The 25,961-nt window shown below is 47.9% G+C and overlaps 2 protein-coding genes across 2 annotated transcripts; both read right to left on the reverse strand.

Annotated features, from left to right (window-relative positions):
- Positions 1 to 3,668: 3,668 nt before the first annotated feature.
- LOC119463468 (vacuolar protein sorting-associated protein 4B) lies at positions 3,669 to 13,515 on the reverse strand. Its single transcript, XM_037724307.2, has 2 exons — positions 13,232 to 13,515; positions 3,669 to 4,761 (listed from the first exon to the last, which is right to left on the reverse strand). Exons 1-2 carry the CDS (start codon positions 13,507 to 13,509, stop codon positions 3,669 to 3,671), a joined length of 1,371 nt encoding a protein of 456 aa, XP_037580235.2. The 5' UTR covers positions 13,510 to 13,515.
- Positions 13,516 to 16,515: 3,000 nt separating this feature from the next.
- On the reverse strand, positions 16,516 to 22,347 carry LOC119464669 (vacuolar protein sorting-associated protein 4). The gene is made up of 2 exons (XM_037725676.2): positions 21,858 to 22,347; positions 16,516 to 17,490 (listed from the first exon to the last, which is right to left on the reverse strand). The coding sequence occupies exons 1-2, from the start codon at positions 22,140 to 22,142 to the stop codon at positions 16,618 to 16,620; spliced, it is 1,158 nt and encodes a 385-aa protein (XP_037581604.1). The 5' UTR covers positions 22,143 to 22,347; the 3' UTR covers positions 16,516 to 16,617.
- Positions 22,348 to 25,961: the final 3,614 nt, after the last annotated feature.

Raw genomic sequence — 25,961 nt, forward strand, 5'->3', positions numbered from 1 at the left:
TCCGCTTTTTGCGTCGGTTACGTTGCTTGTCGGCGAATGTATCGGCTGCGTGGAACAGCTTGACTCTTCGTTCTTTGTTACCGTGCCAGACGACTCTTTCCATCTTGACGCACGAACTCCTCGCCCTTTCAACGCATGCTGAGTCGTCGAGTGACATGTTTTCCGGTTCCATCGCCACTACACTAACCCCTGCCGAACGCACCGAGCTTCTTCAGCTTCTACACCAATTCAGAGATTCCTTCGATGTGTCTCAGCCGCAATTGGGCCGAACGTCAGAAGTGCAGCACTACATTGACACTGGCAACGGCTTGCGCAACGGCTTGCACCAGCCGTTGCGTCAACGACCGTACCGCGTCTCCGCCGACGAGCGTCGCGTCTTTAACGACCAAGTCGACGATATGCTACGCCGTGGTGTTATCCAGCCATCTCGCAGTCCCTGGGCCTCTCCTGTCGTTGTCGTTCGCAAGAAGGACGGGTCTATCCGCTTTTGCATTGACTACCGTCGATTGAATAAGGTCACGCGCAAGGACGTCTATCCTTTGTCCCGCATCGACGACGTCCTTGACAGCCTTCAGGGCGCGGAATTCTTTTCGTCTCTAGAGTAGCGTTCTGGCTACTGGCAGGTTCCAGTGGCTGAAGCCGATCGCCAGAAAACGGCGTTTATTACACCTGACGGCCTATATGAGTTCAACGTGATACACTTTGGACTTTGCAACGCGCCTGCCACGTTTGAACGACTCATGGACAATACGCTGAGTGGCCTCAAGTGGTCTATGTGTCTTTGTTACCTCGACGATGTCGTGGTTTTCTCGCCTGACTTTCCGACCCACCTACTTCGCCTTCGCCATGTTTTGACGTGTCTCACCAACGCTGGCCTGCAACTGAACCTCAAGAAGTGCCGCTTCGCCGCGTGGGAGCTGACCATCTTAGGCCACACCGTGTCCAAGCAAGGCGTTCTACCGGACCCCTGGAAACTTCGTGCAGTCGCTCAGTTCCCGAAGCCTACTAACGTCAAAGAACTACGCAGTTTTGTGGGCCTGTGCTCATATTTCCGGCGCTTTGTCCGCAATTTCGCATCGATCATGTCGCCCTTGACCAGCTCCTACGCGGTGGCGCGGACCTCTCCTCCTGGTCTCCTGCATGCGACGCCGCGTTTGCTACACTGCGGCGTCTTCTTACCTCTCCACCTATTCTTCGCCATTTCGACCCGACAGCTGCAACTGAGGTGCATACAGACGCCAGCGGGGTCGGTCTTGGCGCCGTCCTCGCGCAACGCAAGCCCGGCTACTCCGAATACGTGGTCGCCAATGCGAGTCGTACGCTGACAAAAGCAGAGGCCAATTACAGCGTAACTGAAAAAGAGTGCTTGGCTCTGGTATGGGGGCTTGGCAAGTTCCGCCCATACTTATACGGCTGCCCATTTGATCTGGTAACGGATTACCACGCGCTTTGTTGGCTCGCCACGTTGAAAGATCCATCTGGCCGCTTAGCACGCTGGGCACTCCGAATCCAGGAGTACGATATTCGCGTCATCTACCGCTGTGGACGCAAGCACACTGACGCAGATGCCCTGTCCCGTTCACCTCTACCTCCCGACTCGGCCTGCGGAACCCCTTGCGCTCACCCCCTGTCATCTCTTGACCTAGACTCCATTGGCACCGAACAACGCCGTGACCCGTGGATCGCTTCTCTTTTCGCCTATCTTTCTGGATCATCGACGACTCCTGTATCCCGATCCCTCCGACGTCAAGCTGTTCATTTCGCCATTCGTGATCAGCTGCTTGACCGTCGCAACTACGCTCCCGAAGGCCGTAGATGGCTACTAGTCATTCCCCGCTGCTTAAGATCCCAAATCTGTGCCTCTTTTCACGACAATCCGCAATGTGGCCACGCCGGAGTGTTTAAGACTTACGATCGTATAAGCCATCGCTACTACTGGCGGGGAATGTACACTTTTGTACGAAAGTTTGTTCAGTGCTGCCCTGACTGTCAAAGTCGCAAATTACCACCTTTACGTGCGTCTGGCGCCTTGCAGCCGCTTCCGTGCCCTGCCAAACCCTTCGATCGCGTAGGCATTGACCTCTACGGCCCGCTTCCAATGACACCGGATGGCAATCGGTGGATCATAGTTGCTGTGGACCATTTGACACGCTACGCCGAAACTGCTGCTCTACCGAATGCTACAGCGCGGGATATAGCCTCTTTCGTCCTGCATCGCTTCTTCCTTCGACATGGCGCTCCTCGAGAACTTCTCAGTGATAGAGGTCGCGCCTTCCTCTCCGAGGTCGCCGGAGCTCTGCTTTCGGAATGCCACATTATTCATCGCACGAGCACGGCTTACCATCCGCAAGCTAACGGGCTCACGGAACGCTTTAACCGCACTCTCGGTGATATGCTCGCGATGTACGTGGCATCTGATCATGTTAACTGGGACCGCGTACTTCCGTTTGTATCGTTCGCATACAACACCGCGATACAAGCTAGAGCGGGATTTTCACCTTTCTTCCTCCTATATGGACGGGAGCCATTGCATACCATCGACATTCTCCTTCCATACCGTCCTGACGCTTCCGAGTGTCCACCTGTGTACGATGCTGCCCGACAAACCGAAGAGTGCCGCCAGCTCGCGCGCATCTTTACGTCGCAAGAACAACAGCGCAAGAAGGAAGGACGCGCCGACTCACTGCCCAGTCCTACGTATGCCCCGGGGTCTCTTGTACATGGCTGGCTGTTCCTTGCCAAACTCCGGGCCTTTCCTCAAAACTCGTTCCAAAGTACGAAGGACCTTACCGCGTCTTGGAGCGAACGTCCCCGGTGAATTTTCTCATCGAGCCGCTTTCTCCATCTGACGACATGCGCCGGCGTGGACGTGACCTCGTCCACGTGGCGCGTCTCAAGCCCTACCATGACCCTCTGCCAACAACAACTTAGGTCGCCAGGATGGCTCTTTTTCTGCGGGGGCGATTGTGAAGAAGACGCGCCTCCGTCCAGCGGCATCGCCAACGCTCGGCCCGCTCAGCTCGCGCTGTTGGTCGCTGGTGTTTTTGGAGACGGTGCTCCACGCTGCCTCGCCGTTCTTGGGACTCGTAGCGTCCTTGACGGACACCGCCAATAAACCTCTTCTCAATATATATATATATATATATATATATATATATATATACGCCAACGTGGACCGGGGCCTTTGCAAAACGTTTGAAGGGAAAGATAAAAAATTGTATTCCTTATATAACCAGCTAGCTACGCAGAAAGCATTGATGACTGACAATTTGAATACATGGCTCAAGCGTAAGAGGCCGTTTTGGTGCCCGTGAGTGTCTTGCGATAACCACAGGGTTTTGCTGTGGATGTCCAGGATTTCTCTGTGTCATTTACAGAGTGACACATATAAAGTTAGCACTCTACACGCTTGTCGAACGCTTCTTTATACACTGCCGCAAGCCGTTCAATTATTGTCGAACGACGTTGGACCAATTGCCACTTGAGGCTGCTTGTATGCTCAGCATGACAATGTTTGTCAGTTACATTAACCTTTAAGTTTCTAATAGACATTAGGACATCGAAAACGAGAAAACCGACAGGTCTACATGGCGCCCACTATTTGGTTGTTGTTTGCTCCATGGCGAGCTTTATTGAGTCTGACGAGCTGGAAGACCAAAGACCGAGCGTCAGTTTTCGACTACAGCTTCAGTGTCGTCGTTAGCCATGTGGCCTACATTAAAAGCACTCATGTCAACCCGCAGAACTGTGTGAACATTGGACTCCTGATTCGTTCTGAACGAGTCCAGTTTGTCAAGCTCGCTAGATGTCACCGAGGCGTGGTACTTCTGCAACGCCGCCTCGAAATCTTGCAAGCTCAGCTCTGGTTCCAAGAGGGCTTCCTTCGGAATGTCTTTCCAGGACAATCTGATCGCCCCAGGAGTGTCCGGCGAGCATGGCGTGAGGAAGTCGCCGGTCTTTGACGCACTTCCAGGCCTCCTGTACCCTTCGACCTTAACAAAGTGCGTCGCTGACTTGAGCTTCTGTCTCACCTGCATCTTGGCTTCCCTCTGGAGCAACGTCAGGTCTTCACACGTGTACCCGTCTGTCTTCTGTACGAGGTAGTAGATGTCTGCTTCCAACATCTGATTGCGGACATCCTTGAGTCCACTCAACAGCATCAGTTCTCTGGTTTCGTCTGTCGGTAGCGGAACGTAAACCCACTTACGGAACACGCGCGCGAGCGCCGGGTCCACGGCCCACGGCGACTTGGTGGCTCCGATGACGGTAACCTTCTGTTTGAAGAGTATCCCCTCCAGGAGGCTCAGGAAGTCGGCCTTCACTCTGTACAGAAAACCCGAGCTTTCGCCGCTGACACCGCTCCCGCTGAGGGCGTCAAGCTCGTCCAGGAAGAGCACGCTGGGCGCGTGGTTGAGGACCATCTCGAACAGCGTCCTCACGGTTAGGTTCTCGTTTCCGACGAGGCACTTGGAGGCGAAATGCTGGCACATGACGTAGAAGAAGGTCGAGTCGTTAAACTCGGTGGCCAGGGCCTTACCGATGTGCGACTTGCCGCAGCCCGTGGGACCGTACAGCATGAGGCTCGAGAGTGGTTTGGCGTTTTCGAACAGCGCCGGGTGCTTGACGGGGTACACGACGTTGAGCATGAGCGCCCGCTTGAGCACCTCGAGGCCGAACACGTCCGACCAGCGCACCTGCGCCTCACCGAGCACGACCACGCCACTTGTGTGAAACGCCTTGTGCTCCTCGTGACCGTGGGGCCTGCATTGACATTCGCGCCGTATTGCGTCAGGTTTCGATGCGACTTATTGTTCTGAAGTAGCTCAACGAAGCAAACTTAAAGGTTTTGCGTGTCTGAAGATATCGTCGATTCATTGTTTTTGACATGCCAAAGGAGCACTGTTACTGTGAAGGACGTTGTATTAGAGGGCTCTTGAATATTTTGGGTCATCTTAGGTTATTTAACGATCACATAAGTATAAGTACATGGGGGTTTCTTGTGTTTGGCCTTCAACACAAAAAGCTACCGTCGAGGAAGAGAATTGAACACGTGATCTCATGCTCAGGATAAGAATGTCACTGCTTCCCTGCACTGCGTACTTAAAAACATTATGTTATGTTCAATGCCAATGCTTCGTAGTACAGTATCTACATTGCGGAACTAAAATACGCCATGTTGATATACGTTACTTTAAAAGTTTAACATATGCGCAGCATCCCCGTACGTTAAAAGACAGCATCGCCAAAGTTTATTGAACATAGGGTAATGACGCTGCCAGGGCATAAATTTAGCAGGAAGAGTAAATGGAAAATCTTGCGGCCAGAAAACAGAGTAACACTCGGAATAACGGACAGTGGCGAGCACGTTCTCCTAAACTCGAATGCGTCCGTTATTACAGCGGAGCTGTTAAGCTTTTCGTAAGTCCGTTTCGTGCCGACAGAAAACTCGCCCCAGATGTGCGTCGCCGAGCCACGCAACCTCTTCGCATCACACACGTGCGTAGGGCGGAGTCTCACCGCGGCATGCGTGCGCTTCGCCTTCCCTCTCCTCAGCCGAGGAGAAGCAAGTGTTCGCATAGCCCTGACGTCACTGATATGCTAGAACGCTCTCAGTAGCCGGTGCGCCGATAGACGTGTCGCCTCTCTTGTCTAGCGTACACGCGTGCACAGCTACCATGGGGCGACCGAAGAAAGGAACGGACTCCCGAACAACAAGCCGTCCACAAGGAAGCTCGGCGGGCGGCTCAGCGGGACTACGATCGACGAAGAAGAGCCGATCCTGCCCATCGCGCCGAGACCGCCGCCGAGAAACGCCGTCGCCGAGCCGAGGATCCCGACTTTCGAGCCAGAGACAACCAACGCTGCCGACTGAATGCTCGGCGCCGCCGGGAATCAGTTCCGTTCGCCGAACCTTCGCAACAAGCCATCTATAACCTCGCAAAACTTAGCAAAACCTAGGAACACTTACCAAACGCCGGAACTAGCTCCGCTGTGACCTAGCCTTGCACCAGTTGTGCAAACTGCCCACATTTTCTTCAACAATAGTCATTGTGCGGTTGACAGCAATCAGCATTGTTCGCATCAGTGCGGAAATGTTCGCAAGCAACATTAGTCACTCCGTGAATACAAAATTAGTAGTAACGGCCCATAGTAATATAGTATTATTATAGACCATATTATTATAAGCCCAAGAGCGATCTCTACACAAAAGAACGCAAGACACACAATACATGATCACAGGAATCGATATACGGATTGATCATGTTTAAGCTTTCTAAAATTTTAAAAATCGCCTGTTGCAGAAAACAGAATTTTAGTCCATGAGCTGGATTTTTCAAAGAGGCAGACATTACGTGCACGAGAAATCGATATGCATGTCTAACTGAATAAAAATATGAATAATTATTTTTTAAATAATCCCTTTACGGCACCTATTCCAATTTACGAATTGTAGCCGGTGTGCTTGCAAGGCGTTTCCACTTGGAATGAATTCACAGAATCACAACAGTTTGGAGATATGCGCCATGAAACTCGCCGTAAAAATGCACTGTTGTTCTACTTACTTTTTTGGCAAAATGCTCTTTTATGCATTGAAGTACAAAAGTAACTGTAAGGCCCATGTCTTTCGTCCCACACTTTGGGAAATAATAATTGGAAACTGGTGTCATCTTGGAGATTCAATTGAAGTGGATACGTGTTGCGTACTCACGGGCTACAATTCATTATTGTAATATGGGACGTAAAGTAATTAATTAAGACGATAATTAGAGAATTTTCATTATTTAGTTGTATGTCGATTTTTCGCGCAAGTAATGTCCACCTCTTTGAATAATCCAGCTCAAGGACAAGAATTCTGTCATCTGCCCCAGGCGATTCCTAAAAATTCCAGAAAACTTAAAATATGATCATCTCGTAGAAGCAGCTACAGAATGAAAACCACAAAGGCTGAGGACCCTTTTCTTTTTTTAGTGGTATAAAACAGCTTGCTCGAATTCGTATGACAACTCATAAATAACGCAGTTATAAGGACGTTCACAGAAATTCGTTATACTACAAGTGCATGATTATACTTGGTCAGATATTTCGATTTTTTTGTTAGTTCGCTGTGTTAGAAGTGCCACAACCGCTATATACAATAACATTCATCCCACCCATAACGACTAAGCATGAAAGGGACGCCTCAAGCACATTTATGCGACGCCCAATTATGACACAGTATCGCCATGTTGCTTCCTGCGCCATTTAAGCTCATGCTGTCGAGGTCGCAATTTTATCACCCTAGTGGAAACAGGTATGATTGCGTCAACCAAGGAATCACGCTCCTGTAATGCGCCACCGGGCAGGAGTGGCCCACGAAATGCCGCCATTTTGTGCGAAGGCTTAGGTGAACACACTGAAGCCACTCGAAACGGTTTCCCGCCGAGAGGGTTAGGAACCGACAGCCTCCCCGCGGTACTATCTCGGCTCTCGGGGTCTAGCAGAAGAATGGCTGTCTCTGCTTCTGGGCCCAGATTCACGAAGATTTTCTTTCGTAAGTTCGCTTTGCCAATAGGTGGCTGCCTTCATTAATGATTTGTCTGGCATCCGGATTGGCTGAAATTCTTTCTTACAAAAAATTCCAGCGTAAGAAGTTTTTGTGAATTCGGGCCCTGGTTTCAAGAAGCGACTCCATATACCTAGCATGGCCAAAAGTACCCATTCCTGCTCGGCCAAATGGAAAGCGCTCAGGTTCTGCGTGCAAGTAATAAACGGACCAATAGGATGCGTAACCGTTGACTGCGGCTGCGTGAAGGTGCTAGCGTGCGACAGCCAGTACCAGTGGATGCGGATGCACAGGAAGCTGAAAAGTGGTGAGTGACGAATGAGGGAACGAGGGCGCGACTGCCTAAAACGAGCGTTGGCGCTACACTGTAATCACGGTAACATATTGCGTAGTGCATTTTATTAATTTAAAAAAGGAACCGCCATTATATGTACGTTTATATACAGGCAACAGTATAACCGCTGTGATGTTGTGAACGTTTTGTTTTAGATCCAGAGGTAAAGCGGCTGAGATAAATGCTATAGGCCCATTTATAACTATACATAGCCGACTTAGCCAGATCTCTGACACTGCTCAGCAAAAGTGGTGGCGGCGTCGTTTGTTTACATGTAACAGTATGATAGATGGGACGTTATCGATTTATTTTTTTAGGTCTAGAGGTAAAATGCGGGGGACATTTGGCAGAGACACTGAAAACTGCTTGCGTGTGGGAATGCGAAAGCATTATAGTCCCTTTGCTGGAACCTTTAGTCAGGCTGCGACGTGACGTGTCCAGTCACGCACGCACTATACATACCTTAATGTATGTATAGTATGTAACCGTGGAGCCGCCCGAGCATCGGGGAGGCGTGCTCGTCTTGTTCCCCGCAGGGCGGGTCCGATTCCCACCCACACCGAAATGTACCAAATTATATTTCAAAGCAATTAATTTACTTTGTTTACAGGAACCTCTATGAGAGATCTGACGTTAATCTGACGCATTTCTGACGTGTTTCTAATCTTTGCGCTGTCGCCATTTTTGGTACCATCGCTCGGTCACGCCGTCGACGATAGCGCAGGATTTTCGCTTATAGGGACATATAATGCTTTTGCAATAGTAAATTTTACTGTACCAATTTATTACTAAGCCTACTAAAGCTGGTCTCTGACACTGCTCAGCAAAAGCGGCGGCGGCGAGATGGGAGGACGCACGGACCAGTCAGTACATGATAATGTGTAACATTATGTGACCTCGATAACTGTAACTAACTCGATAATGTGTAACATTAGGTGACCTCGATAAACTATTCATTTTGATACGGGGAAATGGACCACTTGGCAGATGGACCACTTCAAACAGTGTATATATATGATGGCGTCGATCATTCGCTCAATTGTGGCCGGGACATTACATAACGCGAAAGGCATCACTTTGAACTGATAAAGGCCGACGGGTTAATAAAAGCCGTCTTCTCATGGTCCACGTCCTCGACGGCCATTTGTCAGTACCCGGAGCGAAGCTCTGAGGGCGAGAAATATTGTGCTCCATGGAGGCAATCCAGGGCGTTGTCAATGCGTGGTAGCGGATAGGCGTCCTTCTTTGTTAGCTTATGGAGGTGCCGATAATGCACACAAAATCGTCAACTGTTGTCCTCTTTAACTAGTACAACAGGGGATGCCCATGGGGCTGCAAGAAGGTTCTATGATGTTACGAGAAAGCATCTTCTCGACTTCGTGTTGGATGACGTGTCGCTCAGTATGCTAGACGCAGCACGGTCGCCGATGGATCTGGCTCGCATCGCCGGTATTAATTCGGTGCTTAACAACAAATGTTTGTCCTAGAGGACAGTCTCCAAGGTCGAAGATGTCCTGGTACGAGGCAATGAGACAATGGTGGTCATGAGCATGCTGGAGCGGAAGGTCGGGAGCGATCATTATCATTAAGGCATTCAAGTCTGAAGGGGTATAGGAGGCGAAGCAAGAGTTGCACACGACGAACTGTCAGAAGTTAAAGCCGTAATGCCGTAGTTTCGGGCCGGCGTGATTTGCGCTAGTGATATGCCACGCGGGAGAACTTGTGCACAAAGCCGAAAGTTCACAAGCGGAAGACACGACGTGTTGTCCGAGGTAGTAATGATGGTGTGACGTTATGCGACAGCAGGCTCATCCGGATTAAGGGATACGATGTAGACATCCGATGAGGACATCCGATGGGGATACGAACCGTCCGGTATAGGTGGAACGGGTGAAATACATATGTAGGCAAAGGCAAGGTGAGGGAGGCGATATGCTCAGTGGAACATAGCCAGATCGGAGCACAATCGGAAAGATCCACTATCCGAAGGATCAATAGCAACAATATGACGAATGTTCCAACTAACTACGAACATTAGCTTACCATCGACGTTTCCTAGAGTTATTGAATCGATAAGGAAAAGGAGTTGTTCTCTACGTGGCCACCTAGTGGAAATGTGCGTTTTTGCTGCTTCTGAAGTGCTGATTGGCTGAGCTAGGATACCAACGAGAGTGAATCAGGCGCGCACAGCTAATATGGTTCTCGCTGGTTCAGCTCTAGCCAATGAGCGGCGGCTGAAATGGGCAGTCCACTAAATGGACACTTGCAGAATACCCCTTTTGCACTGCAGCAACGCTAATCTCTGTGCCCACAACGTTCGCGCCAGCAGTGAAAGCGAGAACGCTGCCCTGACTCCGCCAGGCCGATTGAATGCAGCGTGACGGTGCGTCCTCTTAGCTTCATCGCCTCTGTATAGGCAATCGCACTGCGCGTCTCTGAAGACCTTAAAACGCTGCACACACAAGCCGTGCATGCAGGTCGATACCATGATAGCAGGACAGCGCCAATGGTGGCACCAATGGCGGTGGCGCAAACGCGCTCGAGAGTCCGTGGTACTCATATCTCAATAAAAAAAAGTTGCAGTGGCTTAGCTCGGCTATGCCAGGATATACGTAGCGTTAGCAAAGGTTCAGCTGATTATTCTTAGCTTATTCTTAAGATTATTCGTAAGATAAGATTATTCTTATGAGTCAAGCTTCTCCGTTCTTCTGCGCGGTTGAGCAGCATTTGCGCTCTTCTGCTATACCACACTGGCAAACGCCAGTCAGAAGCGCAGCGGCTCCAGCGCAGTGTCAGACGGCGACTGCACAGCGAGCGCGCGCCGGCGCCAGTGCGTCTACCACGGCTACGACGTCACTCCTCTGGAATGCGCAGACCGGCGGCGGTGAGTCGCGCGCGGCGGCGGCGGAGTGCGCGAGAGGTGCCGGCTCCGGTGGCTCCGGTGCGCAAGCCGTGTGACATCACTGACCCTTGCGCATGCGCAGCACGGCTCTTGATGTGCCGCGCGAAACGGGCTTGGCTAGGCCAGTGTAGCTAACGCTGCAAAACAAACACCGCCCAAGTACTACGATCCGTACAGATGGTTAACCAGCGAAGCTGAAACGTTTGGCCCCAATGTTTAGCAGTGGGTTAATCCCGACGCTGTATTGAAGCGTTTCTCAATTATTGGTTACATGTTTCTGTTTCTAGTAGAACGCAATCACCAATGGCGGGCGGATGCTGCTGACCACGACGCCGAGCTAACTCGAGATATCGAACGCATGCGACAACGGTGAGCCGAGGAGGAGGCATTGCGGGCAGAGCAGGTACGACGCAGAGAACGACGTCACTAACCGAGCTGCCAATGGCGCACGCGCTTGAGTGCGACGTAGAGAACGTCGTAACGGACGGCGCAGCGAATGGAGACGTTTAGAGAAACATGGGCCGAACGGTTTTTCGTTTCGCGTAGCAATATACAGCTTTCGCTGTGAAAATCGCTTGGAGCACACATTGCAATTCCGCTCGTCGAGGTAATTTACCTAAGGAAGGTAAATATTATTAAAAGGTAATATTAGAACACCACAGATTGAACAGACGACAATACCCACCCCCGCAAAAGACCCTCTCACGCGAAGACGCAGTAGCATGGCGACAATTACAAACCAACACATACCCCCATTTAAGCAGATTACACGCAATACACCCTGCACTGTACTCGTACAAATGCCCCCTTTATAACGACTACGCTTCCCTATATCACACCACATGGGCATGCCCCAAAATACAGGCAGCCCCGCATATACCCAATCCCGCACCCGAACAGTGGGAGGCCGTGCTGACTAGCTCGGACCCTCGTGACCAGCAACAACTGGTGCGACGGGCCCGGGAGACAGCAAGAGCCGCAGGAGCCCTGGACTGAAGGCACCTCCCAACACAAGCAGGAAGACGCCTGCTTGTTTTTTTTTCTTAATAAACGTTTTTCCTCCTCCTCGTCCTCCTACCTAAGGAAGGTGCGCGACTTGCCGTAGAAGCAACAATGTGCTGCGGCCTGATTTGAAATGTTCACTAAGTACTTTTGCAAGTACTCACTTTAGGACGCGTGTTCTAATTGCGTTATCGAATCTAGATATGCTGCAGTAAAGTCATGTCCGCTATGCAGAAATGATAAAACTAGGGCCATTTTCCAGATAAACGCCTCCAAAATCTGCTAAAGAACGTATCAGCGTTACAGTTAAGTTCGTCCGCAGCTGATACTGTTAGCTGGAACGTCCATGTATTTTGCAGCACAATAAGGCGTGATATAGGCGAAGTAACAGTGCTTGGTATCTGTTATCCAAACATTATTTCACTAGGTGTATTGCTTCAGGTTCACAATTGCAACACGTGCCCCAAAGCGATCAAATAAAAGTTGGGTTAAACGTTTTAATTAGGTACCTGGACATTTCGATTTACGGCGAAAGTAATGTACACCGCTTTCGTAAGTACATCTGAAGAGACAGAATAGTTCAATCTGCCAGAGGCCACTGGAATAGGAATTAAAAGAAAGCTCGAACTGAAAAAAAAGAAAGAATATGGTGGTGCGTCACGTAGTGTTGCAAGTACTGTCTTCTTTTCTAACTCACTGGAGTTCTTTCGGCCTGCATTGCTGCCTTGCTCACCAATGTAATGCGGCTCGAATTACGTAATTGGTTATCTTTGTTCGTTTGGTGTGTGTGGCAAATCGCAATATTCCATTTGAGAATAAGAATTGCCAATGTTTCACTGATCATCAAAGAGGTCACCCTTGTCAGCAGAATTTTAAGCAAACACCACTAAAAAACTCAAGTTAAACTAAAATAAATGGCGGAGTTGAACGTCCAAAAACTGCACAGCGGCTTAGGCCGCCGCTGTGCTTGCATCGCGGCTACATTTTGACCATCTATGCTTATATACGTGCACCGAAAGCATCGTACACGAGGGATCCTGGATTCCAACCCCCTCAGAAAGCGGTCATCATGGCATGGAAACGAACCAGGGGCCTCGCGCTCAGCGGCATCATGCCAAAGCAACTGGGCTATAGCGGTGGTTGTTCCTTAAGTTGAAGTTACACCACCTCGCCAAAAGTTTTGCACAGGAGACAATATTTTGCTTTCTAGAATGATACCAATAAAGTTAGCTTTAGTGCAAGTTCAGGTTCACACATGGAAAAATTTGAGCAATATTTGGATGGTCTCGCGAGCAGCTCGAATCAAGCTGCGCGAGGCAGCTTGGCTGGGTCTCTGAAAACCCTAACATTGTGCAGTACACAACAATAAGTTAAACTATGCTCTCGAGAATAGTAAAAATCTGATTATGAATGAGTGAAAGCAGTGGAGTGAGAAGAGAATGTGACTTACGCCGGTAAGACGCTGAGGCTACTTCCGCTGCGGAGTAGCCGAGGCTGCTGGCCCGTGGGCGACGGGCTCGAGCTGGCCGTCGAGTAGTCGCCATCGGCACGCGCCCCCAAGAAGCGGATGAACTCGTGCGTGCGCTGCAGGTAGCCGCTGCTCTCGACGCGAATCTCTCGTGCAGCCACGAAGTACAGGAACAGCGCCTGTTTGTACAGCCGGAAGGCCTCGGCCAAGTTCTGCGCCTCCTCTTCGGCCGCGGCGCGACGGCCGTAGTCAACCGCCATTCGAACCGCTTCTTCGGCGTTCATTCTGTGAGAGGAATAACCGGCAGTAAGCATTATCAATCAATCAGTATTTCATTTATTTTTGTGCACGTGTTCTCGTGCCTCTTTCTATGTATATTTACGGGGCTAAGAAGCAGTGAAAAGGCAGTTTAATACCGGAGTTTGTCGCCCCGATGTGCACAAGGGCTTCTGAGGGACCCCATTGGGGAGCACTCAGGAATAATTTTGACCACCTGGAGTTCTTTACCATGAAGCTTCTTTCAAGTACGCGACCGGCATTTTGCACTTCACCCCCATCGCAATTTCGCCACCATGACTGACATCGGTCATGGCGACCTCGAGCTTGGCGGAGCAGCGCCATAGCCAGTAAGCTACCGTGGCTGTTCAATGATAAGGGTAAGAAAAGGAGGTCAACCAGACACGCTCAAAGTTCAAGTAAAGTTCAAATTTTTAGGTGTTTGTGTGCCAAAACCACGACAAGATTAAGAAACACGCCCTAGTGGGAGACTCCGGATTAATTTTGACGATATTCAACAAGCCCCTACACCTAAGACACGAGTGGTTTTCTCCATTTTACCCTAATCTAAATGCGACCCCCACCGCCGGGATCAAACCGGCACCCTTAAGCGTAGCAGCGTAACACGTTAGCCACTAAGCTAGCCAGGCGGGTGAAAAACTGGATATATGGCACTCCTGATCTTAAGAAGACGACTGTGTTATTGGTGTCGAAGGGGTTTTGTGAGGGTGGTATCATGTATGCGTAGTAAGCTAGATAACATGGTGCGCTAGGAATACCGCAGTGGCCGTAAGCAGCGCTCGCGCAATGCATTGTTATTCTAATAATGTCACTTCCGTGCTAATTCTGTAGTAAAAGGCACAGATCTTGTGGCGCAGGGCAATACCTCCATGAACCAAAGATAAACAAAACTTTGATTAGAAACGATAGGCATCAGGAAGAACATATCTACGTCAAAAGAGAACTGTCCGAGGATTAGGCAATCTATTAAATGGTTTTTTCAAGAAGAATATCTGCTTCTAGCTTCCTGCAAGAGAGTGCAATGATTACCTGAACGCTGCAAGCACTTGGCCCCTTTTTTTCTTCAGTAACGGTTGCGCACGAAGCTGCAGTCACTCTTCTTTTCTTTTCTTTGTACGTAATCCAAATTTCTTTACAGATTAGTTTAAATGAAAGGTCAGATAGCCCTCACTAAACTTTATTTCACGTGTGAATAATCTTGCGCCATCTCTTTTCTAAGTACAGTCCTAATGAGTTGCCCAAAACAAGCGCGTAAAAAAAAAAGTTGACGTTTCAACGCAAGCGTAGTTTGTGGGATTACCTAAGGCATCATCATCATCATGCAAACTTCTAAATCCGCAATTAGAACACAAGAACAACAACAGATTGAAATGCTCTTGTACGGTATAGTATGGTAAAACTTTACTGAGGTCCTTGTAGTCTATTGCAATTCGAAGGGCGGCGACAGGCCTACCTAAGGAGGGTAACGTTTGCAATTTAAAGGCCTTTACAGGAACCCACTAGATCCTTACTTGAAAACAGTTGTAGAATTTGCTGAAGCCAACCGTGATACGAGCCATGTATTGAGGTAACACCAAAAACAACAAGGTTAGCTGGTCGTTGTGAATAACGCGCACTGTCCGGGACGCGGCAGTGTGCTCTTTGGGAAGTTCGGTCGATCGTTTACCATGCAAACTCACATGGGGTTTTCGATAGTTGAAGTGATGAAAAGCCATTGTCGACAGGCATTTCATGAGGGCATGAATGGCACATAGTGGCGATTAAAACATGGGTACAGTGCAGGTATAGCGAGCAGGCCAAATCAGGTAGGTTTTTGCTCAGAGGAAGTCGCTAAATATAAATTAAGGTCAGTAGGGAGAACTTTCAGTTTAGAGTCAATGACTCATGTTTGGTCAGTCTTATTTTTCTTCTTCTTTTGTTGCAGGGAGACATAATATGTTAGCCCAAATTGACGGGGGAGGGCGGTGCAGGTCTATTTAATATAAATACGTACATGGGAATATATTCCACGAGGAATGATACAAGAAAGATAACTGCTAAAGGGATTCCTCTTATATATTATTCTAGGAGGGGCAAAGGCAAATATAAAAGGCATGTAGATGTTGAGCCCAGATAGCCCAGATTGCTCATACAAAGCTTTGAGTATGAGTTTCGCATATCTACACTGCCGTTTGCCCAAACATGCTGGACCATGGTCCAACATAGCGAGACGTGTTATGCGCATACCAAAGTGCAAAAAACACTAGATCGATGGGAAATTGTCACTCCGGCATTTTTTCGGCGTTTATCAAACGCATCATACGCCTGCGGGGTTGAAATAAAACTCAGTTAATGATGCACTTTCCATTTATTTCGTGCATTGTCCGCGCAATTCCAGTTGACTAATGCGACATGCCTAAAGGCGTTGTGAAGTGTGTGAAGCATGTGCGCTTCTAGAAGTCACGATAAGTTTCTTCAATCCTATCAGACATAATAAATTTCAATCCATTCGTAATTATGAGCTTATGATATTACCTGGCTTATTGCATTGATCATTGTACTGCATTGACTTATTGTATTGATTGTATTGAAGTGACTCGATCACTCGGTGGCGAGGGATCCGTCGGCAGGATACTGTACCTCATACAGAGGGAGCACGTAGCATATTGAACAAACTGCAGCTGTGCAGACCGACATGTCAGAGAATTACGAAGCTAAAGGTCGAAGTACTCTTGGCCGATCACGTTACAATGTAATGTACAAAATGCGGAAATGTCGCGAGCTTTTGGCCGAATAAAGCGCGGATTCTTTTTTAGTTTCCCTTGAGAGCCAGATGAGGAAACGGATTTGGGTCATCTTCATCATCGTAGGCGTTCCGGGAGTTCACGAGCTTTTGGTATAGCCGCGTGTGCGAACACGTCTCCGAAGTTGTCAGCACTAAGATGTGAACGCCAGCAGGAGGAAGAAAAGTAAAAATATTTACGCTCGATTTTACTGCCACGGACTTTTTCCATAAATTTCGTTTCCCCCTCATGTCTCTCAGCACAGGTGGTGCTGCTAGTCTTTATTCAGCGAGAGCAGATGGCCTCCTTCTAATTAGCCGTGGGGTTGGCGGCGATGTACTCCTGGTGCTTGGGCTCGTCCTCTTCGGAAAGGTCGGCCTTGATGATCGCAGAAACTTTGTCCATGTCCTCCTTGACCATGTGACTCAGCCGCTCGGCGTCTTCCTTCATGGTGATGGCTTCAACGTTGTTGAAGTTGCGCGCCAGCGCATAGCGGATGATTCGCAGTATCTGGTAGCGCGAGAAGCGGACCGTGTTCTTGGCCAAGCTCTCGATGTCGCCGTCCTTGTAGGTGGGCACACGAATCTTGCCCAGTTCCGCCTTGATGATCGCCTTGCGCGCCTCCTCGTTCTCCGGGATGGGAATGTTGATCTTGGCCTCGAACGTTCCCTTCATGTCGTCCGTGATGAGCCATGGCCTGAAGGCTGTCGCAATCACGATCTCCTTGTATTCCTTCTTCTCGGCCAGGTCCTTCATGTAGTTGAGCAATTCGGCCTTCACGGCATCCACAACGGGCTTCTTGACGTCGGGGTAATCCGATAGGTACAGCTGGTCCAAACCGTCGAGAACCAGCACTCCGGTGTTGTGCTTCTTGTAGTTCCTCACGAGCATCTGCGTCATCTTGGGAGCGTCGTGCGTGATGCCACCGTTGACGAACTGGTCGACATCGACGATGAAGATAGACTTTTCGGGGTACTTGACGTACAGAGACTTGGCCAAAAAAGATTTTCCCGTGCCGTGCGGTCCGTGAAGCAGAATGGTCGACGCTGCCTTTGCCTTCGGGTCACTGAGGATCTGGGTGAGGACAAGCTTGGTAGGGTCTATACCCTGGATGTCGTCGTTGAAGTTCATCTTCTTGCCGGAGATGACCGTTCCAGCGGCGGTGCACCATGGAGGGAGGACCTTAGAGAGGGAAACAGAAATTATACTATAAACAGAAGTTATACTGAATTACTTAGCGTTAAAAAGTATCGGTCACATTACGGGACCCTCTCAAGTACAGTCTATTCTGATCGCTGAAATATGTTATCCATTCGAGGCGATCTTTCTTAAGCTTTATGGAATTTTTAAAAATTCCCTGTTGCTGATAACACAACTCGTGTCCTTGAGCGTGATTATTCAGAGGGGGCCATTACTTGCACGAGAACTCGAGAAACTATATACAACTAATGAACAAAAATTTGCTAATTATGTTTTGAATTAGTTTATTTACGGCGCAAATTTCAATTTAGAAATTGTAGCCGATGAGTTTGCGAGGCGTAACCACTTGGAATGAATTTCCAGAATGACGCCAGTTTGGAGATATGCGCCATAAAACTGGCCGGAAAAATTCACTGTTGTTCTACTTTAACAACATGCTCTTTTATGCATTGGAGCGCAAAAGTAGCTGGAACGCCCATGTATTTCGATGTCTCGAAACTGGTGCCATCCTGGAAATTCATTTCAAGTGGATACGTCTTGCAAGCTCACAGGCTACCATTCGTAAATTACAATATGTGCCGTAAAGTAATTAGTTAACCAGTTAACTTGTGACGTTCTTTTGGCGATTTAAATATGTGTTTCGATTTCTCAAGCTAGTAATTTCCGCCTCTCAGCAGCATCCAGCTCAAGGACAAGGATGATGCTACATGCCACAGGTGATTTGTAAAATTCAATAAAGCTTTATATGATCACCCTGTATAAAGTAGCTTCTTTATATAAGCACAATGAACTTGCACAAAGAGAGAATGACACATTATAAACGACATCATTATGCACTTTGTGCCAGTGTAACATTTTAACGAGATCCGAGTCAGAATCAACCAAGCGAATATGGCACAGCCTGTATGATGTGTGAGCATTCAAATGTTAAATATGAGATAGTGGCATTGAATATTTGGGGCCATCCACGTAACAAAAAGCCAAAGAACACCACCTTTTGTGCTTTATCTGTTATATCTAAACTTTGACAAAGGGACATGAATGACAAAAAGTCGCAGTTTTGCCCGAAAGGCGAAGCATCGATTGCGATAGCAAATTATTAGACAGCTATGCAAAGTAAGGATAGCAGGTTTATCGGACGTATGAAGTTGTAAATATTCGCTTAATAACTAAATAAACAAGCACGGTGCCCCGCGCACAGGTAAACTTGAACACATTGCGCTCGATCACCGCGGAAACTCGTCAAAACGCTGGAGTGAGAAAGCGCACCAGCAGCGGGCAAATTGACCACCACGCTGTCTCTCATCTCGCTTCAACGCAAACGTCGAAAGCAGAGCGCATACGAAGCTACCGGCACTCGGCGCATGTACTTTGTACCCATTGCAGATCGCTTTAAAGTGGCCCTGAACCACACCACGGGCTTGGTGAAACAACGTAGTCCACGGGTAGCATGCGCTGTTGTCAACATCTCAGTCAAGTTTTGCTGTTGTAGGCGGTGCGTAGAGCTCGCAAGAAGAGTCCGAATTCACCTTTCTATCAAACGCTCTCGTTTCAACTGAAGCCATGATCCTCACACTCTTCTGTGTGATTTATTACGTAAGAAAGCACACTCCAATACGCGGCTGCTATTGGTCGCTGCGGTCGGCTACAGCACGAGTTCACTGGCTGTTCGCTGTGGACAACCACGTTTGGCACGTTTAGCGCGTCGTAGGCACCAAAATGGGAAGTCCTGGCGTCTACGTTAACATCCAAAATGAAATTTCAACTTCGCGCCACGGTCACATTTCGAAGGCAGAGCGTTGTGGCCCCGACCCACTCCGCCGTAGCGTTCGCAGTGGAAGGCATTGAAGGAGGAAGGCGAGCACAGTGGATGCCGTGTTTGATCGAAAATAACTTCGCTTCTGCTGAACGCATTGAAGTACTTTTTGCGGCAAAGTATTTCTGAAATAGCCTATTTTCACTTCAAATGATTTTCTGCACTTCAACAAATAGTGGTTCAGGGCCCCTTTAAAGACACGGTGGTCGCGCGGCAGCTCCGTCAGCAGCAGCCGCAAGAGCAGAACGCACCCTCGAACCCCAACGTCTCCGTCGCCTCCTCGCCGTTACCCGCGAGGGAACGAAGACCGCGCGCTTCCGGCCGCCTTTCTCACTCGCGTGCGCGAGATTAAGCTGTGGGTGCCGGCTCACCCTCGCGCGCTTTCACTCGCACGCACAGCGCACGACGTGCGGCGACTGTTTTATCGCCGTTGGACTTTAGACGGAACCTCACGGCGACAACGACGATGACGGTGACGGCAAAATATGCTTGGAGTGTCCATCGAATTGTTATTGCAATAAAAAGTCCCCGATGCTTATTCAGCTTCGTTCGGAGGGAACAGCGCAGGAGTGTGTGGTTTCCTTTGTGCATGTCATTGCGTGCTTCTGTTCCCCTGTGATGATGAATAGCAAAAAGCCCAACTCGAAACGGTGCTTATTCAATTTATTTTAGGTACTTAGGTGTTTTGTTTACTCAGATTTAAGATGGAACAGGCATGTACAAGAGATTAGAAGAAAGGCGGCACGTAAGTTGGGCTTCCTACGTCGAATTTGGCCTATTACTTAGTACACTGAAATAACGGCTATATTTTACCCACGTACGTACGGTACTTGAGTACGCGTGTGTTTGTTGGGACCCTTATACTAGTGAGTTGGTTAATTTACTTGAAAAAATCCAGAATCGGGCAGTCCGATTTGTATTGAGAAATTACAACAAAAACCTCAGTATCACTGAAAGCAAGCGTAAACTTCAGTGGCAGGATTTAAAGCACCGAAGAAAAAAAACCTTACACTTACATTTTTTCACAATATATATTGTTCTAATATAGGCATTGACAGAGAAACGTATATTAGGCCACCATCGTATATTTCAGGCAGAAGGGACCACAACTTGAAACTTTACGAACTTCCTTTTAATGGTGATGCCTTACGATACTCATTTTTTTGTCGAACCACGAGGGACTGGAACGCTCTTCCGTCAAGTATTGTAGGTATTGAATCCAATGATGAATTTTACCACGCTTTGTGTGTTTAAATTGAAAAACACTTTTTGTCGCGGTTTGTACACCCCTGCTGTAATGCCTGCAAAGGCGATGCAGGACCAAATAAATAAATAAATAAATAAATAAATAAAATTTCGCTATGTTATTAGCAAATCATAAGAAGCCAACCACCAATAACACGAAGGGCAGTATAATGTAAATTATTTGTAGTTATCAAATGAATTAAAGAAATGATAAAGGGACCTAAAAGTGAATTTCCCGGCGCAAGTTGGAATCAGCTAGCGCAAGACAGGGAAGTGGAGATCGCAGGGAGAGGCCTTCATCCTGTAGTGGACATAAATATACGCTGATGATGATGATGAAAAGTGAATAAAAAACAATCTGACCGCAGGTGACATACGAATCCAATACGTCTGCGATGCCCTTACTCATTTATTTAGCATGTATGTATAATATATAATGATTTATTTATCATTTATTTAATTCAATTCAGAACTAGAAGTAATTTCCCCGATGGTGCCCTTCATGTCGTTGTTTGTTGGCACCTTGTGCTTAGACTAATAAAAATCAGGCCCCATCAGTTGTCTTTTGTTCTCGTTCATTACATAGCGAGGGTGTCGAATGTGTGTGTGTGTGAGTGTGAGTGTGTGTGAGTGTGAGTGTGTGAGTGTGTGTGAGTGTGTGTGTGTGTGTGTGTGAAAAGGCATTGTTGGCAAGTGGATAAATAGTTGAAGAAATGTACGTTTGTATTGTTATTATGATTGCTACAATGGTTATGATATCAACGTTACGATATTTTCGTATATATATATATATATATATATATATATATATATATATACAAAGTGTGGACATGCTTGCCGTGACATGAACGATTGCTAGAGGCATACGTGAACGCGCAACGTGTTTTACGATGTGTGATTCTTCTACTCGCTTCCACAGTGGTCTGGCGCTGGTGCCCCTATAGAAACCTTGAGATGGCGACAAAATCAGCCGATTGTATACCTTATCGTATGAGAAAATTTATTAAGTTGGTATAGGCTGCACATCTTTCACTGTTGTGCGAAAAAGACGGAGCACAAGAGAACAGCAGGAAAACAGACAACATGGCAACACATACAAATGTTGTAAGCGTAGCGATCATGTGTGTGCCTCCTATTCTCTTGAGCTCCGTATTTTTTTTTCTTTGCGCTACAGTTGAAAATGGTTTATTGTCCACTCCAGACAAGCGTGACTCACGCTGTGCTACTGGATCGCAGGGGACGAACCCATGTGCAACGCTAAGCCCCGCCAAACCGAAGCCGCACTCACCTGTGAGAGCACGGCGATTTGATGGACCTTCTGCAGGTCGGGAATTCCCTCGCCGACCACCTCCTGCTCGGCGTCGCCCGAGAACTCCTTGAGCTTTTGGGCCCTCTCGACGAACGGGGCGCACGTGTTACGTATGAGCAGCGCGGCGTTCAGGTACGACTCCATCGCCTTGCGGTAGAGCCGGATGGCGTTGGCGAACTGCTTCTTGGCATCTTCGACGTGCGCCTGGTTGGACAGGTCGACGGCCGCCTTGATGTCGTTGACGAGTGTCACCGGAATCACCATGGCTACGGGTGACGCTGCTTCCCTGCTGCCCTCGCTAGCTCGCTAGACGTCTAGGAAGACGCGACAGGGATGACGCCAGCCGATTCTTGAGCCACGACGCCGCACTCCTGGCGGGACAGTCCGCCTATCGCACTTCGTCGTTTTCCATGGGTCATCGCGCTTCAATGTCGATTCATTCCGAGCAACATAAGGACCGGCGTTCAACGGAAAAGAGAAAATTCGGCAGCAGCAATCTCACGATGAATGTCGACCTTTAAGTGATTAGCAATGAAATAATGTTGCGACATACCATATGGTCAATTATTCACTTCTGTGTAGACGACTAGATTGCTTGCTTGCCTGCTTTTTTCTCATTACTAGACGCTTACCCACTACAGCGGATTGGCCATGAAGCCTGTGTATAAGGGAAGGGAGGGTGAGAGATATTTTTAAAGGGAAATAAGGCAGGGCATTTTTAAAATTTATAGGAAGCAAACTAAATAGAGAGGAGCTGAATAAAGAAAGATAAATTATTATATATAAATAGCAATTTGGTGCTATTAGATTAACTTCAAATAGACAATTGACAATGTTGTGACTTCTCGAATTGTTGCTTTAGAAAAATAATATGACAGACTTATTGCCTCACACGGGTATTTTGAAATGGTTATAAATACGTTCCCCTGGCTAAAGCCGAATACAGAAGCCCCTGAAGGGATACTATGTTGAGAATTTAGGGGAATATCAAATTTATCGGTGTGGTCATTTGCGCAAGTTGAAACAGTTAAGTCATGATGGCATACAGCACACTACGAAAAAACAGAACAAAAAAAAGCTACGAAGTTAACGAGGACAAAGCGCTCTTTTGCAACTAAATTTTATTGAACAATACTAGGCTTCTATCTGCAGAAAGCAAAATTAAAATAACACAAAAAGAAACCAAGCTTTTATACCGTGACACGTACAGGTATAAAAAGTGACACACGGCTTCTAGATATACTGGGTGCTTCAGCGAACACTTTCAAATGTTTTTAAAGGTTGCCTGTGGCAGATAGCATATTTCTGGTTAATGAGCTGGTCTACTCGAAGAGGCGGACATTATTGCACAAGAAATTGAAATGCATAATCTACTAATTAACGAGAATTCACTAATTAAGTTTTGAACTAATTAGCTGATCGCCCATATCGCAATTTACAAATTGTAGCCATGGAGTTTGCAAGCTGGATCCACTTGGAACCAATTCTCAAGATGACACCAGTTTCGAGATATTATTTCCCGAACTTTGCGCAGAAACGCATTGGCGTTCAAGTTACTTTTGTGCTTCAATGAATAAAGCGACGTTTTGTTAAGGAGAAGGACGAAAAAAATTACTCGAGACACGTTTACAGAAAAAAAAATGTCGCGGTTTCTGCCGAAAGGCGAAGCATCAATTGCGATAGCAAATTAGAAGAGAGCTATGCGGAGTAAGGATAGTAGTTTTGCCAGCTGTATAAACTTGGACATGTAGCAGCACCAGCAACGCGCAGAACTGTTGTCGATGCCGTGGGAGTTTTGCCCGCGTTTGCACCGAACGCGCGTGGCGTTGGCGACTGTTGCCAGTGCCTCTGGCGGTGGCTTGGAAGTTTTCGAAGAGATCAGAACGGTACACTCGTCGAACAGCGTCGGAAGTCTCTACCACCTTCTCACCTCGCAACGTTTTCATATAAATACGCATTTGGTGCCGCAGCTAAACGTCGCCTCCCCTCCCTCTCTCCCGCCCCCCCCCACGGCCTTTCGCACGACGGAAGAAGTCGCGTTTGCTCTCTGCCGTGTGTTCGCTCCCCGTGAAAGCGCGCGTTCCTCGCGCGCTTTCACTCGCACATGCAGCGTACTGCGCGCGGCGATGATTTTATCGCCGTTTGACTTTATACGGAACCTCATGGCGATGGCGATGACGACGCCGACGGCAGAAATCGGTTAGGAGTGTCCATATAATTGCTATCGCAATAAAATTTGTGGTTGTATCAAAGGCCATTGTATTTCAATACGTGCAGACTCAAGTATGCTTATTTGAAAGTGTGTTGCCGTTTTTTGTTGGGAATGATATACGCATTGATGCGTCCTTCCTCAAGCAAGCGACCACGTATGTTCATCAATTATGTTGCTGTGCAAAGGTGTTATGATCTGGGAATCCCGCTATATCTTCAAGTTCACGTAACATCAAACTGCTCATTGACATTGTATGGCGCAAGAGAACAACCACGAAGCAGTCACACAGATACACGTCATAGACGCTACTGACAGCTTTATTTGAAAGGCTGTGAGATGTATTTTATATGTGCTATTTCCAGTGCGCAGATGCATCAGCTACAACAGCCACGCTACAAAGGGCATTTATCAAATTAGGCGGGGGTTTTATCAAAGATGGCGGGGGTTTTACGAAGCCGTAGGAAAAGGTGACCAATCTTGAGAACAGCCTTATACGTTGCCGCTGCTTGGAAGTGAGTAATATTGGCTCGGGTGGTCGCAGAAACATGGTCTCGTGGCTAGTATTGTTTTTTCACCATGTTCAAGAATTGTTGAAGTAGGATATACAGGAACTGCAACCAAAATATGTGAAAAAAAAACGATGTTTCCGGCTGCTTCTTGAGGTGTGAAATGGCATTTGATTAGTGATTTGAAAGGCGCGCGAAGACTTCGCGTAGTCCTTAGAAATAGAGGGAGGGAAGTGTTCCCGACGAATGATTGAAATTTTTCGTTGTCTTTTGAGTGACAGCCGCCCAACCCCTCCAAATGAAGCAGTTGTGGATATTGCTTATCAAGCCCGATCAAGAATAGGGTGAGAAATCATCACAATCATCATCATCAGCCAATATTTATGTTCACTGCAGGAGAAGGCCTCTCGCTGCGATCTCCAATTACCCCTGTCTTGAGCTACCTGATTCCAACTTGCGCCTGCGAATTTCCTAACTTCATCACTCCACTTAGTTTTCTGCCGTCCTCGACTGAGCTTCGCTTCTCTTGGTATCCATTCAGTAATCCTAATGGTCCACCGGTTATCCATCCTACGCCTTACATGGCCTGCCCGAGCTCCACTTTTTCCGCTTAATGTCAACTAGAATATCGGCTATCCCCGTTTGTTCTCTGATCCATACCGCTCTCTTCCTCTCTCTTAACGTTAGGCCTAACATTTTTCGTCCCATCGCTCTTTGTACTGTCCTTAACAATGAGGAATAGCATTAGCTAATTCCATGACCTGCAGGATATTGACTGGGTGATGAAGGGGAGAGTAGGGAATGTCATGAGTTGCAATTACAAAAGAAAGAGCGCCTGCGCATCCCACGGCTACTGAGTTTATAGACGTCACCCACTAGGGTGTCTCGGTGCATGTACCCCCACGTCCCGATTACCCGAAGCGTGCACACTGTCTGCCTTTGTTCTTGCTGAACATGTATACGGACGAAAGACCAGGGCCATCGCCATACTTGTTCGTGACTTGTACTTGTTTGTGCTTGTACGATCATAACTACGAGGTGGGCTAGTTGGTTTGATTCCATAAAGTCAAAAACGACACAGGAAATGCGGACAATAGCACAGCGCTTGAGCTCGTCGTCTTACGATTCTTGCCCGCGTTTTCTTTCCGTCTGTTTTTCGCATTATAGTACTTGTATGTTGAGTTGTACCTCTATTCAGTGGTTGTTCCTTACTCTTGCATCGAACGCACCGGATGACAAGTTTCACGAAGTTACTAATGCAGCAGGTTCTCGACTTCGTGGATGTTTACCGGCTTGCACAGAAACAAATCGGCGCTCAGCAGTGCAGAAGCACAATGGCGATCAAGCAAATATGAATCTTCCTCT

The sequence above is a fragment of the Dermacentor silvarum genome, chromosome 9 (assembly GCF_013339745.2).
Source record: "Dermacentor silvarum isolate Dsil-2018 chromosome 9, BIME_Dsil_1.4, whole genome shotgun sequence".
Taxonomy (NCBI): Eukaryota; Metazoa; Arthropoda; class Arachnida; order Ixodida; family Ixodidae; genus Dermacentor; species Dermacentor silvarum.